The sequence below is a fragment of the Aquarana catesbeiana genome, linkage group LG01 (assembly GCF_042186555.1).
Source record: "Aquarana catesbeiana isolate 2022-GZ linkage group LG01, ASM4218655v1, whole genome shotgun sequence".
NCBI classification, from domain to species: domain Eukaryota; kingdom Metazoa; phylum Chordata; class Amphibia; order Anura; family Ranidae; genus Aquarana; species Aquarana catesbeiana.
In genome coordinates this window covers 626,383,054-626,403,765 of record NC_133324.1, presented here as the reverse complement: position 1 = coordinate 626,403,765, position 20,712 = coordinate 626,383,054, and the positions used below count along the sequence as shown (strand labels likewise).

The 20,712-nt window shown below is 42.5% G+C and overlaps 1 protein-coding gene across 5 annotated transcripts in view; it reads left to right on the top strand.

The window, feature by feature from the left end:
• Positions 1-20,712, top strand: part of LOC141108787 (UDP-glucuronosyltransferase 2A2-like) — a 133,490-nt gene that overhangs the window by 46,451 nt on the left and 66,327 nt on the right. Inside the window, exon 1 of one of the 5 annotated variants that reach the window (XM_073600750.1) lies at positions 891-1,689. The exons of 3 other annotated variants lie outside the window; for them this stretch is intronic. In XM_073600750.1, coding sequence (XP_073456851.1) covers positions 975-1,689 — 715 coding nt within the window. In that variant the 5' untranslated portion in view covers positions 891-974. Of the gene's footprint in view, positions 1-890; positions 1,690-20,712 lie in introns of those variants that run through there. One more of the 5 variants, XM_073600742.1, reaches the window with a different exon arrangement.

Sequence of the window (20,712 nt, the reverse complement as noted above, 5' to 3'; positions counted from 1 at the left end):
ACCTGCATCGTGCACTGAGGTAGTTAGCCTGTATAATCATGAGGAAATCTATGGACATAACACATAGGATGAAGTCAGAATGACATCAACACGCACGTAGGAGGAAGTGGAACATGTGCTTGGGTACACAACACAGCAGCAGCGGCGTTCATACCCAGCAAGGCTTGTTTACACTTGTGTTGCCCTCAGAAGTCACTCTTCAGAAGGCATTTGACAAGTGTTGAGGAGGCAGTATGCCACCACCTCACCACTTGCTTTAACCCCCATCAATGCACGCAGTTGTGGGGCGGTTGTGGTGCCACCCCATTTAGCTGAAGCGGCAGTACCGGACAGTGTGAAGAAATTTTGCTGTGGTGGCATATGGACACCCTCATCTGCTGTCTTTGTAGGTTGGATGTGGTTGGGTACGGTAAAAATGCACCTCAGGCATGTGTTTTTACTGCCCCTCCAACCACAAGTGTAAACAAGGCTTAAGTGATTGAATTTTCTTTGATATAAAGATATGTCTGAGCTTGATTCCAGAACAAGCAAAAATGTTAAACCAATTATAACAGACCATACATAGGACCAAACTGTTTTTCTGACAACCAAATAGGAAGATAATAAGCAAAATAATATGATGTTGTTACCACTGACTCCTGTTTAATTTACATTATCTACTTAATGAAGTGATTCATTAGAGATATAATGGTTATTCATACAGTGTATAAGAAACACTATGTTGCACAGCAATCAGGTTTATTCTATCATTGTTTTCAATGACCTGCATATCATTTCCTGGTCTGTAGATGGAGCTTTGTGAAAAGAAATAGAAAGCATTCCTTTATCTTTTGGTAGAAGGAATTCATTTTATAGAATGTACAGATCATGTGATTTCCTGTTAAACCAAGCTGACAAAGTGCAGTGTTACTGGGTAGATCCTATTACACTCTTGTTCAGGAAGTCTCTATGTCTATGAGCTCCTGATCTTCAAAATGCTCTATGCAAGCGTTTTACTTCTGATGCATGTAAGTTTCCTTGGAACAGCAGACTCAGGGAAAATTCTGGCTTGGCCAACAGACGGCAGTCATTTTATGAACCTAAATGTGATCCTTGAAAACCTTGCACACAAAGGTCATGAAGTAACAGTGTTGGTCAACTCAGCCAACCTTATCATGGACACCAACAAAACCTCAGCTTTAAAATTTGAAGTCTTCCCTGTTGCGTTTTCAAAAAACAGAAAAGAAGAGCTACTAGAGGAATTCTTACGCATATGGATTTATGATTTTCCTAATATGTCCTACTGGCAATTCTTTACCCGAATGAAAAAAGCCATGGCGGACTCCTTGGAGGTACAGCTTCTAACGTGTGATGGCATCATAAAGAACAAGGAGATGTTAAGGAAGTTAAAAGATGAGAAGTTTGATATCCTTGTTGCAGACCCACTAGCTCCTTGTGGTGAACTTATCGCTGAGATCATTGGAGTGCCATTTGTCTATTCCTTTAGGTTCTCAATTGCTAATATTATAGAAAGACTTTGTGGTCAACAACCCATGCCGTTTTCTTATGTACCCGCTATAATGACTGAATTCACAGATAGAATGTCCTTTATAGAACGCCTAAGAAATACAATTTTTTATTTATCTCAAGATGCTATATTTTATTCTGTCCTTTCATCCTCCTGGGATGCATATTGCAGTGAGGCACTAGGTAAGTATACTGGTGCAATTAATATGTTTTTGGATGCAGGAATCATAACCTATAGTAATTAATTCACTATAGAATTATCTCCAAGCTATGAATGAAAGGACATGAACAGCCCAATTTAAAGCCCAAATGTTATGCTTAGGAGCGTATCAGACCATATAGGGCTATTCTAATAGGGCGTACACACGGTCAGACTTTGTTCGGACATTCCGACAACAAAATCCATGGATTTTTCCGACGGATGTTGGCTCAAACTTGTCTTGCATACACACGGTCACACAAAGTTGTTGGAAAATCCGATCGTTCTAAACGCGGTGACGTAAAACACGTACGTCGGGACTATAAACAGGGCAGTGGCCAATAGCTTTCATCTCTTTATTTATTCTGAGCATGCGTGGCACTTTGTCCGTCGGATTTGTGTACACGATAGGAATTTCCGACAACGGATTTTGTTGTCGGAAAATTTTATCTCCTGCTCTCCAACATTGTGTGTCGGAAAATCCGATGGAAAATGTCCGATGGAGCCCACACACGGTCGGAATTTCCGACAACACGCTCCGATCGGACATTTTCCATCAGAAAATCCGACCGTGTGTACGGGGCATAAGGGTGTTTGTGAAATTAGTAAATCTCTACACAATGGGAATGAATTTTCCCGTTCTCACATTTTACGAATAGGCTAGTTGCTGTGGGTCACTACAGAGGATAGACTGGTGTCTCACTATCTGTTGTACTCAAGGAGATGTGAAAAGCTATGGTCAGCAGGGGTATAACTATAACTAAGCAAGGCCATGCAGCTGCTATGGGACCTAGAAGCATACAAGGCCAAAGCTGTATGACTAAATAGTGATTTATGCATAAAATAAATCAATATATAGTTTGGTAACTACTTTAGGATTGTCTCATCATTTGTGCAAATGTAAAAAAAAATATACCTGTAATATGTGTGTAATTGTTTCTTTGTTGCCATTCACCATGTAACATTCCCTGACATTCAATCCCAAAAGAAAAATAGCGATAAGAACATTCGACCATGAGAGTTATTATTCACCAATATTGTAGAGAAAATAGCCTAACACTATAGGCTAAGAACATTTGACCAGCAGGGGAAATAATATGAAGGAGACCCCTGCACTGTGTACAGTCTACGAAGTATCCTGTGCGAACAGCCCAATAAATGGGTGTTCGGCAGAGGGAACCTCCAGCTGCAGAGTGAAAGTGAAACATTTAGTAGCACTGCTAAATGTTTCAAGTCACACTGTAGCTAGAGGTTCACTCTGCTAAAAATCCATTCGTTCGGCACACAAAATTGTACACAGTGCTGAAGTCTCCCTGATATTATTTCTCGTTAGTTTAATTTTCTTAGCCTGTTGGGCTATTTTCTCTGTTGGTGAATGTTAACTCTCATGAGGGCAGATTTACTAAGAAGAATGCATTGTGCCAGTTCATACTTTAATTGGTGCGCTGGAAAAGTCATTAACCGAACGTGTGAACCGGCGCAAAACGATAATAAATATGAAAACTGCAACTGGCGCTAGGGTAACTGTGGTTTTCTCATTGATAATAGCGCATGCCCAATACAATTGGTTAATTTAATCTCATTGGAAGTGTCTTGTTAGGCAATTAGTAGGTGTTCTCAGTTAATTAACCCTTTTGATGCTAATCACATTCCTAGTACGTCTAATATATCTGAAATGTGTTTTTTTTTTCTATTTTTACCCACATTTTTCAATACATTACAAAGAACAGAGAAGTGTTTCTAAACCCAATAAATGAATGATTTAAGATCTTGATTTTTAAAGGTGACCATACACTGCAATCAGTTAGATCTTTAAAAAAATTAAATTTAGTGCAAGAGCCTGTTTGATTCCCTATAATTTGAATTAATTGTTCAAGTGCGTCTTCCTATTACCTATTTTCCTAAGATATCGAGCTGTACAGAGATTGGCCAATCAGATTGCATAGTGCATGACCATCTTAAGTGCCAAGTTTGGAATGTAGATGTGCCATGACCCACTTGTATTTTCCTAACAATATTTCTTGGGCATTATACAAGGCACATGAGAAACCACCTTTTTTCAAGACATACTAGAGTGATCAGGAATCTTCAAACTACGGCTCTCCAGCTGTTGCGGGACTACACATTCCATTAGGCATTGTAAAACTCTGACATTCACAGACATGACTAGGCATGATGGGAATTTTAGTTCCTGAACAACTGGAGGGCCGTAGTTTGAAGACCCCTGTGCTAGACCATTATTGTGCCTCCAGAATTGAGAGTGTGGCATCTCCCCAACTTCTCTCTGCTGGTGGACACAAGAACCTACATCTGTAGATACATATCTGGGCCGCACAGTAGTGTAGTGGTTAGCACTTTCACCTAGCAGCAAAAAGGGTCACTGGTTTAAATCCCACCTGTGACACCATCTGCCTGGAGTTTGCATGTTGTCCCTGTGCCTGCGTGGGTTTCCACCAGGTACTCCGGTTTCCTTCCACACTCTAAAAACATATGCTGGTAGGTAAATCGGATCTAAATTGTCCCTAATATGTATGAATGTGTGTTAGGGACCCACACAAACACCACCCCATGTTAAAAAAAAAAAATATTTTCTTAATTTGCAAATAAGGATCATCACTACCTCAGAGAACAGTGAGCGGGGCATGGTGGTAGGAAGAAATTAGCAGCAGTACAAGCAACTTCCTGGAGGGGCGTGATGTCATTCCTGTGCGCTGGCCACAGCTTCCGGGAACCAGACATGCGCCACAGGTACATACCTCCACGCGCACAGCAGTTACGCATCTCACATACACAGCGGCCGTGCATCTAGATGCATTTAGCGCATCTAGCTGCAGGAACCCAATTTTTAGGGAAATTAATAGTAAAGCAGATGCAGATTTCCAGGACTGGACTAAAATGTTTCTAGTCAAAGGCAACTGGTGTTTTCTATTAAACAAGGTCTAAATGAGCCATCGACATGCATCGCAGTTGAACTTAGGAATGTGTCTTTGCAAAGTTAAACTAAATGAAATCCTTTCTTATTTTTGCTTGGGGATAGAGTGCAGAGGAATTGGAAGTCTTGTCAGTTTTTGGAGATGTCTGCACCCCTGATAGGGTGCAGACATCTCCCAAATGTATTCACTTCCTGTCACATAGCCAAACAGGAAGTGAGGGTAAAACCCTACCAATGTCTACCAATATAAATAGCTTCCCCATTAGGTAAATTGCACTCCAGCATTTTGCTGTGTACACCTCAAATTATTAGGTATCTTGGACTTTGGGGTTTATTTACTAAAGGCAAATCCACTTTGCACTAAAAGTGCAAAGGCCAAAGAAGAGGATACCGGAGTTATGGCAGCTAGCTGCTGCCATAACGACGACATTCCTCTTCAAAGTTAGGATGTATATCAGCGTGCGGCAGTCCGTAAGTGGTTAATGTTATCACCATGAGTGAAAGTGAAAGAGAATCCCAAAATTTTGGGTTGTTACCAGATTAACCACTTCAGCCCCGGAAGGATTTACCCCCTTAATGACCAGGCAATTTTTTGCGATACGGCATTGTGTTACTTTAACTGACAATTGCGCAGTCGTGTGACGTTGTACCCAAACAAAATTGATGTCCTTTTTTTCTCACAAATAGAGCTTTCTTTTGGTGGTATTTGATCATCACTACGTTTTTTTATTGTTTGCGCTATAAACAAAAAAAGACCGTCAATTTTGGGAAAAAAACTATATTTTTTACTTTTTACTATAATACATATCCAATTAAAAAATGTAAAAAAAACCTATTTCTTCATCAGTTTAGGCCAATATGTATTCTTCTACATATTTTTGGTAAAAAAATCGCAATAAGCGTATATTGATTGCTTTGCGCAAAAGTTATAGTGTCTACAAAATAGGTGATAGATTTATGGCATTTTTTTTTTCTTACTGGTAATGGCGGTGATCAGCGATTTTTAGCGAGACTGCGAAATGTGGCGGACAGATCGGACACTTTTGACACTTTTTTGGGACCATTGACATTATTACAGTGATCAGAGTTAAAAATATCCACTGATCACTGTATAAATGACACTGGCAGAGAAGGGGTTAACACTAGGGGGCGATCAAGGGGTTAAGCGTGTCCTAGGGAGGTGTTTCTAACTGTGGGGGGAGTGGACTGACTGGGCATACAGAGCGATTGATGTTCCTGATCACTAGGAACAGATAATATCACTGTACTCTCCTGTCAGAATGGGGATCTGCTTTGTTTACATTGGCAGATCCTCGTTCTGCCTCTCTGAGGAGCGATCGTGGGTGGCCGTCGGACATCGCGGCCGCCGGACCCACGCTCGGCTCCCCTGCTGTGCGGCCGAAGTGTCTCGTGCACAAAACGACGTACGGGTACGTCGTTTCACTCAATAGGGCTACCCTGCCACAGTATATATGCGGTGGGTGGTCATTAGGTGGTTAAGGGGCAAATCTTCCAATGGGGACACTAGCTCCAGTGATCCTGGTAACAACCAGGGATTCCCTTATTTTGGAGAGATTTCTTCTCACTTCCCATTTGGGCTATGGGACAGGAAGTGAAGGGGAGATCTCCCTAATGGGATGCAGGTGGAACAAAAACTGACAGGGGTTATAATCCTCCCTTACTTGATCCAAAAAAAATAAAAATAAAAAAATGTTTGTTTTAGTTCTACTTTAAAGTGGAAGCCAAACATTCATTCTGAAACTAATCTAAAGCAAAAATCGCTGTACATACCTTTTCTGCAGCCAATCCGGTCCGGACGTCACCCTATGAGGCTCCAGTTGTCGGCTGCCTCTCCTGCACACGCCTACACAAAGAAGCTGTCGCTGACAGCTCAGCATGGAACCGCACTGGATCGGCTGCAGAAAAGGTATGTATAGCAATTTTTTGCTTTACAGGTTTAGATAGGTTAGTCTTAGAATGTGGCTGCCAGTAGATTAGAGCTAGTTTGTTTTTAGCTGAACTTCTACTTTAAAAGTGTTTTCACACTGAAAGCGCCCGGGCGTCGCCGGTAAAGTGGCTCTATTTTTAGCGCCTCTTTACCATCGCTATTTGGCCGCTAGCGGGGCGTTTTTTTAACCCCCGCTAGCAGCTGAAAAACTCCTCTGCAGTGGCGCTTTGCCTGCAGTATAGCAGCGCTGCCCTACTGTTTTGAATGGGAAGGAGCGGTGTAGGAGCGGTGTATTAACCGCTCCTACACCGCTGCAAAGAACCTGCTGGCAGGACTTTTTGTGACGCCCTGCCAGCGCAGCGCTCCAGTGTGAAAGCACTTGGGCTTTCACACTGGGTTTGCAGCTGAGGCATTTTTCAGGCGCTATGCAGGCGCTATTTTGAAATCTAAATCTGAAATCTGACTGCTGTGGATCAAAGCACCTTTATACTATGGTGGTAGGCTAAAGAGCATCTTCACCCTAAAAAGAAAAGAATAAAAGTCAGCAGTTACAAATACTATAGCTGCTGACTTTTAATAGGCGGACACTTGCTTGTCCACAGATCAAGCACCTTCCTCACCCGGGCTGGTTCTTCTTTGGTGTTCGGGTCCTTGGTGCTGGCGTGTTTAGTGTGAAAAGTCAGCTGTGACTTCTTGTGGCTTTCGCAGCCAGCTTTCAATTGCACATGCGCGAGCCATGCTGTGCTTTGTGAATGGTCCTTCAGCCTTTTGGGACCTGTGATGTGTCCCAGAAGGCTGCATGCAAAGAGAGGGAAGGCCAAAGTGGGAGCAGGTACTTATAAAAAGTAAGTATTGGTAATGAACCAAATGTGGTAGAGGAGGAGGGGGGGACATAAAGTGGAACTTTAAAAAATCTGCTTTAAGATGTTTTAAGAGCACATGAGTGATCTATCTGGTATTTTAAATGTTGACGTGCATAGGAAAAATTATTGCATCATTCATTGAGCAAAGGAAAACAGTTGGAGTTAGCAAAATGTAGCCGATAGGTGTGGAGGGAACTGGGTTCAAATGTATGACACTGCATTTTGTTTCTCTTGTGTAACATGACTACAAAGTACATAGATGTTGTTAATGAATAACTGCTGAAATAGAAAACCACATTGGAGGTTTTTACTGTAAAAGATCTGTATTTCCAGTTGAGCACTTGATGCAACTTAGTAATGCATATACGTTAACTTTGAGTTTGCAAACTTTTGAGAGAAGTAAAATCATTGATTGTTGTTGTAGCCAGGTAAATATAAAATATTGCATATGACTATTTCATATTTAAATTTCCAAGCAGCAGTTAGAGTTCCTGGCTCCTTTTCAAATGTTTAACAGGCTATCATTACCCACTGAGCTATAAACTCACTCACGTAACTGACAGTGTTAACCACTTCAGCCCCGGAAAAATTTACCCCCTTCCTGACCAGTGCGTTTTTTGCGATTCGGCACTGCGTCGCTTTAACTGACAATTGCGCGTTCCTGTGGTGTTGTTCCCAAACAAAATTGCCTTCCTTTTTTTCCCACAAATAGAGCTTTCTTTTGGTGGTATTTGATCACCACTGCGGTTTTTATTTTTTGCGCTATAAACAAAAAAATAGCGACAATTTCGAAAAAAACTAATTATTTTTTACTTTTTGCTATAATAAATATCCCCAAAAAATATTTAAAAAAAAACATTTTTTTCCCTCATTTTAGGCCGATGCGTATTCTTTTACATATTTTTGGTAAAAAAAATAAATAAATCGCAATAAGTGTTTATTGAATGGTTTGCGCAAAATTTATAGCGTTTACAAAATAGGGGATAGTTTTATGGCATTCTTATTATTTTATTTTTTTTACTAGTAATGGTGGCAATCAGCGATTTTTATTGTGACTGCGACATTATGGCGGACACATCGGACATTTTTGACACATTTTTGGGACCATTGTCATTTATACAGCAGTGCTATACAAATGCACTGATTCCTGTGTAAATGACACTGGCAGTGAAGGGGTTAACCGCTAGGGAGGGGTTAAGTGTGTCCTAGGGATGTGTTACTAACCAAGTTTCGTTTCAAAAATATTGCTCTTTTTTTACAGAAGTGTAACATTAACCACATAAGGACCGTGTCACGCCGATATACGTCAGCAGAATGTCACGGCTGGGCATATCAACGTACGGGTACATCGCCTTTAAGACGCGGCATTGTGGGCGCGCACGCCTGCCGCAAGCTCCGTGAGTGTGACCGCGGTTCCCGTGGGCTCGATGTCCGCCGGGAGTCCCGCGATTGTCTCACGGAGAGGAAGAACTGGGAAATGCTGATGTAAACAAGCATTTCCCTGTTCTGCCTAGTGACAGGACACTGATCACAGCTCCCTGTGATCAGGAGCAGTGATCAGTGTCATGTCATGCATAGCCCATCCCCCCCACAGTTAGAACACATCCCTAGGACACAGTTAACCCCTTCAGCGCCCCCTACTGGTTAACCCCTTCACTGCCAGTGTCATTTTTACAGTAATCAGTGCAATGTATAGCACTGATCGTGATGCTAATAGCGCCTGCAAACCAACCCGAAACAGCCACTGCTGTCTCTCCAGTGTGAAAGCCCCGAGGGCTTTCACACTGGAGCGGTGCGCTAGCAGGACAAGAAAAAAAGTCCTGCTAACAGCATGTTCGGAGTGGTCTTCAACGCTCCTGCCTGTTAAAATCAATGGGGCAGCGTGGCTATACCGCCGGCAAAGCGCCTCTGCAGAGGCGCTTTGTGGTGGTTTTTAACCCTTTCTCGGCCGCTAGCGGGGGGACAAACTGCCCTGCTAGCGGCCGAATACCGACGGTAAAGCGCCGCTTAAAAATGGCAGCATTTTACCGCCACCACCGCCCCCGCCCCAGTGTGAAAGGGCCCTAAGCCAATCATTTTGTTGCTCTCTGAAGACAAATTTGTTGGGAGGGTCTTATTTATTATAATCAATATAAACACTCTCAGTGTTCTAATGCAGGGTCTGCATCCCTTTAGAGATATTCAGCAGTGTTAATTTTGACATCAAATTTTGATTTAGTTTTAGTTTTAGTATTTGTCTTTTGACAAAAATGTTATTTTAGTTTTAGTCGTATTTTAGTCATCTGAATTGTTTTAGTTTTAGTCGTATTTTAGTCAACTAAAATCTCCAGTATATTTTAGTTGACTAAAATCTAATGGGTTTAGGTAAATTGTAATGCATCATTTAGGCATTTCTCTACTCATTATATACTCCTTGAGTAAACATCTAATAACGTTATTACTTACAGTATTGAAGTGGTTCTAAAGGCAGAAGGTTTTTATAGCTATAGTTCCATGATACAGCTTTGTAAACACATGAAACTGACCATTCCAAGAAATTTCCCTGTGAATACTGTTAAAGTAGCAAAATGTTTTTTTTTTTTCCATTTTGCACAGAGTAAGGGTGAATTATAGCCTGTCAATTAAATTTAACCCCTTGGAGCCGGTGACACTAGGCCTTTTAAGTGGTTTAGGGTGCCAGGAGGTGGGGTTTATGATCATGTGAGCGCCGTGATTGGCTGTGGCATGATCGGAAAGGTCACGATCGCAAGTAGTGATCGTGAGATTTCCGTTAGATGCTGGTAACTGTGCCAGGAGTGTGCAGGGCACACGCTCTTGGCACAGCTGTATTTACACCAATGCACACAAATATATGCGGCAGATCAGCGCCAAGGCCCACCCACAGACGCATATTTGCGTGCAGCCAGCGCAAAGAGGTTACTTTTTTTTTTTTGCAAACCACTGCAGGGCAGAAGCGACGTCAAAACGTCACTTCCGCCCATAGCTCTTAAAGGGACATTTTTTTTTTTTCAAATGACATTTAATTCATTTTATTTTTTATTGCACTTTAGTCTAAATATGAGATCTCAGGTCTTTTTGACCCCAGATCCCACATTAAAGAGGTCCTGTCATGCTTTTTTTCTAGTACAAGGAATGTTTACATTCTTTGTAATAGGAATAGAAGTAACACATTTTTTTTAAAGAACAGTGTAAAAATAAAAAATAAAAGGTAGAATAAATTTAAAACGTTTTTTTTTTTAAACGCGCCCTGTCCCGCCGAGTTCACACGCAGAAGCGAACGCATACGTGAGTAGCGTCCGCATATAAAAACGGTGTTCAAACTACAGATGTGAGGTATTGCCGTGATCGTTAGAGCAAGACCAATAATTCTAGCCCTAGACCTCCTCTGTAAGTCAAAACATGCAACCTGTAGAATTTTTTAAACGTCGCCTATGGAGATTTTTAAGGATAAAAGTTTGTCGCCAACTTTGAAGCGTGACATGTTGGGTATCAATTTACTCTACGTAATATTATCTTTTACATTATAAAAAAAAATTGGGCTAACATTACTGTTGTCTTATTCTTTAATTCAAAAAAGTGAATTTTTTCCAAAAAAGCGCATTTTGGCGTTTTTAAAGCGGAGTTCCACCCAAAAGTGGAACTTCAGCTCATTTGTCTCCTCTCCCCCTCCGCTGCCACAATTGGCACCTTTCGGGGGGAGAGTATCCTGTTCCCACTTCCGGGAGTCCACGCCGCGGCCAGTAGGAGAGAGGAGCGGGGCCTTGTGCATGCACAGTAGGGTTCCCAGGGTGAAGCCGTAGGGCTACACTGCCGGGTTCCCTTGCCCGCAATGGTGGTGGCATGCACCCGACAGCTGATGTAAACATCAGCTGCGGTGCCGACATCGCTGGACTCCAGGACAGGTAAGTGTCCTATTATTAAAAGCCAGCAGCTGCAGTATGTGCAGCTGCTGGGTTTTAATTTTTTTGGGGGGGCGGACCTCGGCTTTAAGAACCAGAAATGAAGCACTACTAGAGGAATTCTTACGCATATAGATATATGATCTTCCTAATATGTCTTACTGGGAATTCTTTACCCAAAATGAAAAGAACCATGGCAGACTCCTGATGCCGCGTACACACGAGCAGAATGTCTGTCAGAAAAAGTCAGGGGGGAGCTTCTCATCTTTTTTTCCCGACTGTGTGTATGCCCCATCGGACTTTTTCCATTGAAAATTTTGACGGACTTAGATAGTGAACATGTTCTAAATTTTTCCGACTGAAGTAATTACTATCGGTAAAAACGCTCGTCTGTATGCTGTTCTGACGTACCAAAAACGACGCATGCTCTGAAGCAAGTACAAAACGGAAGCTATTGGCTACTGGCTATTGAACTTCCTTTTTCTAGTCCTATCGTACGTGTTGTACGTCACCTCGTTCTGGACGGTTGGACTTTGGTGTGACCGTGTGTATGCAAGACAGCTTGAGTGGAATTCCGTCGGAGTTCCGTCAGAGAAACCTTCGGAGTTTATTCCGACGGCAAAACCGGTCGTGTGTACAGGGCATTAGTGATTGAACAGCTAGTGTGTGATGGCATTATAAAGAACAAGAAGTTTGATATCCTTGTTGCAGACCCACTAGCTCCTTGTGGTGAACTTATCGCTGAGATCATTGGAGTGCCATTTGTCTATTCCTTTAGGTTCTCCATGGCTAATATTATAGAAAGACTTTGTGGTCAACAACCCATGCCGTCTTCCTATGTACACGGTATAATGATCGGATTCACAGATAGAATGTTCTTTATGGAATGCCTAAAAAATGCAATGTTCTATTTATCTCGAGATGCTTTATTTTATTCTGTCCTTTCATCTTCCTGGGATGCATATTATAGTGAGGCACTAGGTAAGTACACTGGTGCAGTTTCTATGTTCTGGTGCAGGAGTCATAACCTATAGTAACTAATTCACTCAGAGGCGTATCTAGTGAAAATAGCGCCTATGGCAAGCACTGAAACTGCGCCCCTGTCAAAACATTTGAAACCCATCTTTCAGATAACCTTAACAAAAAAAAAAGCTAAAAAAACTACAAGTCAAGCTCTTTAACCACTTAAGCCCCAGAAGTTTTTGTTCCTTAATGACCAGGCCATTTTTTGCAATACAACACTGTGTTGCTTTAACTGACAATTGCGCAATCGTGCAACGTTGTACAAAAACAAAATTGACGTACTTTTTTTCCCACAAATAGAGCTTTCTTTTGGTGGTATTTGATCACCTCTGCGATTTTCATTTTTTGCGCTATAAACAAAAAAGAGTGACAATTTAAGAAAAAAAAAAAAACAGTATTTTTTACTTTTTGTTAAAATAAATACCTCCAAAATTTTTTTTAGAAAACAAATTTCTTCCTCAGTTTAGGCCGATATGTATTCTTCTACATATTTTTGGTAAAAAAAAATCGTAATAAGTGTATATTGATTGGTTTGCGCAAAAGTTATAGCGTGTACAAAATAGGGAATAGATTTATGGCAGTTTTATTTTTTTTATTAGTAATGGCGGTGATCTGTGATTTTTATCGGGACTGCGAAATTGTGGCGGACAGATCGGGCACTTTTGACACTTTTTTGGGACCAGTGACATTCATACAGCGACCAGAGCTAAAAATAGCCACTAATTACTGTATAAATGTCATTGGCAGGGAAGGGGTTAACACTAGGGTGCAATTAAGGGGTTAAATGTGTGTCCTAGGAAGTGTTTCTAACTGTGGGGGGATGGGACTGCCTGGGGGAGGAGACCGATTGTTGTTCCTAAGCATTAGGAACAACTGATCAGTCGCCTCACCCCTGACATAACGGAGATGTCTATTTACATTGACAGAACTCCATTCTGTCTCTGTGTGGAGCGATCGTGCATGCCTGGCGGACATCGCAACTGCCGGGCACGAGCATCAGCTCAGTCGTTGTGCCGCAGTCACGCGTGTACCCCCTAGTGGTCTTAAAGCGGCTGACATACAGCTACGACAGCTCACCCAGGGGAGCCAACCTGCTGCAGCATAACTGCGGCGTCTGGTCAGGAAGCAGTTAATCTTTCAAATAACAAATTATGGATCGGCACTGATGAGCTGCACTAATGGGCACTAATAGGCAGCACTGATAGGCAACACTGATGGGCACTGATAGGCAGCACTGGTGGGCTGCACTGAAGGGCACTGATTTGCGGCATTTATGGGCACTGATAAGGCAGCACTAACATTGATAGGCACTAATAGGTGACATTGGCACTGACAGGTGGCACTGGAGAGCTGCACTGATAGGTGGCACTTATAGGTGACACTGACACTGACAGGTGGCACTGATGAGCTGAACTGATAGGTGGCACTGATAGGTGATACTGGCACTGATGAGCTGCACTGATAGGTGACACTGATAGGTGATACTGGCACTGATGAGCTGCACTGATAGGTGGCACTGGCACTGATAGGTTGCTTTGATAGGTGACACTGGCACTGACAGGTGGCACTGATGAGCTGAACTGATAGGTGGCACTGATAAGTGACACTGGCACTGATAGATGGCACTGATGAGCTGCACTAGCACTGATAGGTGGTACTTATAGGTGACACTGGCACTGACAGATGGCACAGATGAGCTGCACTGATAGATGGCACTGATGGGTGGCACTGATGAGCTGCACTGATAGGTGACAATGGGACTGATAGGTGACAGTGGCACTGATGACTGATGAGCTGCACTAATGAACACTGGTAGTAATAGGCCTAGGAGGCACTAACAGTCCCCCCCCCCCGCCCTCCCTCCCATCCAAACAGTTAACCCACTTCAGCCAGAGCCAGTACACTGAGCTGCACTTATCTGCCCGACTTTCCCAGCCCTATGCAGAGGAAGAGCTTACTTGTTCTTGTACTTGTAGGGCAATTCCTCCTCCTTGCTTGGAGCGGCGCCGCCACCGCCCACACTCCTTTCCCACCAGCTTCACAGGCCGGCCAGCCTCTGGATGACATCATGCTGCTCGGGACTTCAAGGGGAAGATCGCGCTCAGCCTCAATGCACTAGTAAAGAGGCTATGCAGCGCAGCGTTCTCTGCAAGGCAATGTATGTAGCTGGGACTATAATTCAGCTATCTGGCGAGACTGCAAGGCAATGTAGTGACTGGCGGCCGGCCGGTAATTGTGTGTAGAATCTATAATCCAGCCCTGTGAATAAGTGCCATCCATGGCACTTGCCATATGTGCCACACCCTTGATACGCCACTGAATTCAATATAGAATTATCTCCAAGCTTGTTTGAAATGTAGCGTTAGCGTGGACACCAATTTGAAGCCCAACAGCCCAAATGTCATACTTAAGAAAGCATCAGGCCTTATAGGGCTATTCTAGGGGTAAAGCTGAGTGTGTTTTTCATTGTTCTTATTTCTGAGTGGCAGGCAAGTTGCACAAGAAAGAGTTGTGGGTCATTACAGAGGACAGCCAGGTGTCTCACTACCTGTTGTACTCAGGGAGATGTGAAAATAAAGCAGTGGTGTAATTATAGCCAAAGCAGGCCATGCAGCTGACATGGGACCCAGAAGCAGAGAAGACCAAAGCAGTTTGACTATACGGTGATTTATGCATAAGATAAATCAATATATAGTTTGGGAACTACTGTAGAATTGCCATGAAAGCAGTTTTATTCTGTGCCATCAGATAAAATGACTTCAGATGAATATAAGATACACAGGGGACCCTTGGGTTTTGCTTTGGGGCCCCAACAGTCAGCCTTAAAAACAAAACAATAAATCATATATACTCACCGGCCACTTTATTAGGTACACCTTGCTAGTACCAGGTTAGACCCTCTTTTCCTTTAAAACTGCCTTAAATTTTTGTGGCATAGATTAAACAAGGTGTTGGAAACATTCCATAGAGATTTTGGTCCATATTGACATGATAGCATCACGCAGTTGCTGCAGGTTTGTCGGCTGCACATCCATGATGAGAATCAGCCGTTCTACCACATCCCAAAGGTGTTCCATCACATCCCAAAGGTGCTCTATTGGATTGAGATCTGATGACTGTGGAGGCCATTGGAGTACAGTGAGCTCATTGTCATGTTCAAGAAACAAGTGGTGAGATGATTTGAGCTTTGTGACATGGTGCCTAATCCTGCTGGAAGGAGCCATCAGAAGATGGGTACACTGTAGTCATAAAGGGATGGACATGGTGGCTTTAAACAATGCTCAATTGGTACTAAAGGGCCCAAAGTGTGCCAATATCCCCCACACCATTACACCACCACCACCAGCCTGAACGGTTGATACAAGGTAGGATGATCCATGCTTTAATGTTGTTTACACTAAATTCTGACCCTACCATCTGAATGTCGCAGCTGAAATAGAGACTCATCAGCCCAGGCAACGTTTTCCAATCTTCTATTGTCCAATTTTGGTGAGCTTGTGCGAATTATAGCCTTAGTTTCCTGTTCTTAGCTGACAGGAGTGGGACCCAATGTCGTCTTCCTCTGCTGTAGCCCATCTGCTTCAAGGTGCGATGTGTTGTGCATTCAGAGATGGTATTCTGCATACCATATATAAACTGCGCTAAACAAAGGTTATGTGTGTTGAGGTGGATAAATATTGTGATCTATCACACAAAACAAAAAAGTAAAAATTTGTCAAAATACACAAATCAAAAATGAATAAAGTCCAAATTTCCCACGTGGTAGGTATTCAGTATAAATGTGAAATGCTGATCCAAATGAGCTATGATTGCTCTTACCAGATCTCCAAAGAAATGTGCGGATGGCAAAAAAAACCCTTGCCGGGGCCTCTGGGGTGTTAGACCAATCAGCACCGTCCGTGGTTAGATCAAAATCCCCTCAATGGATACAGGATAAAAGCAAACACAAGAAAAAAAGAAGACTGGCCATAGTGTAGTATATTAAATACTGGACATGGACATACGAACATACCAATCACCCAGATGTGCACATATAAACAACCAAAAAAAAAAAAACAGGGGGGGAGGGAAGTGAAAAACCCCACCACCGTGGCTGTAGATTGTGCTTACCGACTCACGGTGATACACAGGCTTTTAATAGGATGGGAGCTGACATATAGCTGGCAAGAAGCACCTTGATAAGTCCTCATTACACGAAGTCCACAACGTCAGTATACCACCCAGAATAGAATAATAAACTATCCATGGTGAAGTACGTTTTAAAAAGAAAATTTAATAAACAAAGTATTGCACTTACATATTAAAAGCACTTAATATCGCATCAGTAAATATCGCCGGCCGGCATACAAGCATGGAAGCGAAGCTCGTCCTACTTCCTGGTCTCGTGGTAGCGACGCTACCACGAGACCAGGAAGTAGGACGAGCTTCGCTTCCATGCTTGTATGCCGGCCGGCGATATTTACTGATGCGATATTAAGTGCTTTTAATATGTAAGTGCAATACTTTGTTTATTAAATTTTCTTTTTAAAACGTACTTCACCATGGATAGTTTATTATTCTATTCTGGGTGGTATACTGACGTTGTGGACTTCGTGTAATGAGGACTTATCAAGGTGCTTCTTGCCAGCTATATGTCAGCTCCCATCCTATTAAAAGCCTGTGTATCACCGTGAGTCGGTAAGCACAATCTACAGCCACGGTGGTGGGGTTTTTCACTTCCCTCCCCCCCTGTTTTTTTTTTTTTGGTTGTTTATATGTGCACATCTGGGTGATTGGTATGTTCGTATGTCCATGTCCAGTATTTAATATACTACACTATGGCCAGTCTTCTTTTTTTCTTGTGTTTGCTTTTATCCTGTATCCATTGAGGGGATTTTGATCTAACCACGGACGGTGCTGATTGGTCTAACACCCCAGAGGCCCCGGCAAGGGTTTTTTTTTGCCATCCGCACATTTCTTTGGAGATCTGGTAAGAGCAATCATAGCTCATTTGGATCAGCATTTCACATTTATACTGAATACCTACCACGTGGGAAATTTGGACTTTATTCATTTTTGATTTGTGTATTTTGACAAATTTTTACTTTTTTGTTTTGTGTGATAGATCACAATATTTATCCACCTCAACACACATAACCTTTGTTTAGCGCAGTTTATATATATATTTTTTTCTGCTTTTGGTGTTGTCGCACTGTTTACTGCTGCTTATCCTTTTGTGCTTCTAGCGCGGAACTTTTTTTGCTTACATTGTATTCTGCATACCATGGTTGTAACAAGTGGGTATTTGAGTTACTGTTGCCTTTCTATCATCTGGAACCAGTCTGCCCATTCTCCTCTGACAGTAACAAGGCATTTTCGTCCACACAACTGCCGCTCACTGGATATTTTCTCTTTTTTGGACCATTCTCTGTAAACCCTAGAGATGGTTGTGTGAAAATCCCAGTAGATCAGCAGTTTTTGAAACACTCAGACCAGCCCGTCTGGCACCAACAACCATGCCACGTTCAAATTCACTTAAATCCCCTTTCTTCCCCATTCTGATGCTCGGTTTGAACTTCAGCAAGTCGTCTTCACCACGTCTAGATGCCTAAATGCATGGAGTTGCTGCCATATGATTGGCTGATTAGCTATTTGTGTTACCAAGCAACAGGTGTACCTAATAAAGTGGCTGGTGAGTGTAGGTACTGCTAGAATGATATGTGCTAGCTTTATTGTTTTTTTTTTTTCAACAAACACTGATTCACCTTCTTTCTATATTATATCTTCCTTACGTGTTTATAATGAACTTCTTAGTATAGGATTAATTTGCATTACATGGATAAACGTTGTTATGATTATATACATAGCGTATACATAGCGTATACATAGCGATTGTGTTTTGTTGAATGATGCAGTTTAAATAGCAATGTGTACATTAGACCACAAAAAAAATCAGTAGAGTTTAATGTGTTCAGGTAGAAACTTAACATATTGCATAAGTGACAACGTATGTTCATTATGTGACAATCTGAGAGAATATATGGTGCAAAAATCATGAAAAAACTTGGTAAATCAAAGCAGAGCAAATTAAAGCTGTAAACCTTTGTCCACTTCATTATTATATCTGCAACTGGCCTAGTCTAAATCTATACATTAAAGTCCATTTCACATTGACGGACCGATCAGGTCCGCCTGTAAGTTTTCCAGGATGACCCGATCAGACCATCCATTGCTCTCTATGGAGCAGCGAATGTCAGCGGACATGTGTCCTGTGACACTCGCCAGCATCAGATCCAATCCTGTCCGCTAAAAACAGACAGATGGGGATCCATTCCCCATCCGTCCGACGGATCGGATCTGATGACAGGCGGTCTGCTTCCATCCAAAAGCCCCATAGAGAACAGCGGTATGTGTCCATGTCCACTCTGCATAAGCGGAGCGGACACGGACCTGTCATCCACCTGCTCACCGGGGATCAGTGGATCATCCACTGCTGAACGGGCGGTTCCACTGGCGGACTCTGCCAGTGTGAAAGGGGCCTTAGGGGTCTACTTATAAAAAATGTTGCTTTTCGAATGTCTCATCATTTGTGCAATCATAAAAAAAATATACCTGTAATATTGTAATATGTGTGTAATTGTTTCTTTGTTCCCTTTCACCGGGCAAATGTAACCTTCACTGATATTCCATCCCAAGACAAAAATAACCATAAGAACATCCGACCATGAGAGTTATTATTCACCAACGAGGAAATAGCCTAACACTATAGGTTAAGAACATTTGACCAGCAGGGGAAATAATATGAGGGAAACCTTTACACTGTGTGCAGTCAATGATGAATCCTTTGTGAACAGCCCAATAAATGGGTGTTAGGCTGAGGGAACCTCTAGCTGCAGTGTGAAGTGAAACATTAAGACTCGGTTCACATTGGTGCAATGCGGAAAACACTGCAAATCCAGAGCGGGTTCCCACATCGCACCTGAATCGCCGGCGGTTCACACTGCCCTTTGCAAACTGCTGAGGGTGTCAATACAAAGTTAATGACATCCCCAGATCGGTTTGCAGATCGCAGTGCGAACTGTAAATTCAGACAGGAATCGGATTGCGTCAACACCCATGCGCTCTGATTCTGGTGAAGATAAAAAGAAAACTGGTCCTGCATGAGTTTGGTCCGAATGTGATGCAAATTCAGTCATACAGTTTGTATCTGCACAGCAATGCGGTGCCAATCACATGCAATGTCTGGCATCGCACCAGTGTGAAACGGCCCTTAGTAGAACTGCTAAATCTTTCATTTCACACCACTGGTAACCACTGGAGGTTACTTCGGCCGAATACGCATTCGTTCGGCTGTTCTCACAGGACTCTCCATAGACTATACACAGTGCTGAAGTCTCCCTCATAACGTTTCTTCTGTTAGTGCATTGTTCTTAGTCTGTTGGGCTATTTTCTCTGTTGGTGAATGTTAACTCTCATAGTTGAATGTTCTTACAGCTATATTTACTCTTAGACCCCTTTCACACTGGAGGCGTTTTTCAGGCCCTTTAGCGCTAAAAATAGAGCCTGTAAAGCGCCTGAAAAATGCCTCATCTGCAATCCCAGTGTGAAAGCCCAGGACAGCTGTGCTGTCAGGACGTCAAAAAAAGTCCTGCAAGCAGCTTCTTTGAGGCGCTTTAGAAGCGCACTTTAGCAGCGCTTTATCGCCAATGCCCCCGCGCTGTCAGTGTGAAAGGAATCTTACAATCAAAAGTTAGGTGATGTAACATTCACCCGGCGAAAGGCAACCGAGAAACAATTACACACGTTACCAACATTATGGCTATTATTCGTTATGATGAGACATTCACAAATTGATTTTTTAAATAAATAGACCTATAAGGCAAAACTTTTTTAAATTAGTTTTAAAGTGGAGAGGTATAATAACACCCGTCAAATTCAATTAGTGTTTGTGTCCCCATTAAGAAGGTTCACCCTCTCTATCCTGTTTAACCATTTGCCTACAGGGCACTTTCACCCCCTTCCTGCCCAGACCAATTTTCAGCTTTCAGCGCTCTCACACTTTGAATCACAATTACTCATGCCCTGTACACATGACCAGTTTTGCCGTCGGAATAAACTCTGAAGGTTTTTCCGACGGAATTCCACTCAAGCTGTCTTGCATACACACGATCATACCAAATTCCGACCATCAAGAACGCGGTGACGTACAACACGTATGACGGGACAACTTGCTTCAGAGCATGCGTCATTTTTGGTACGTTGGCACAGCATACAGACGAGCGGAAAAATATAGAACATGTTCTCTATCTAAGTCCGTCTGAATTTTCGACGTAAAAAGTCCGATGGGGCATACACGCGGTCAG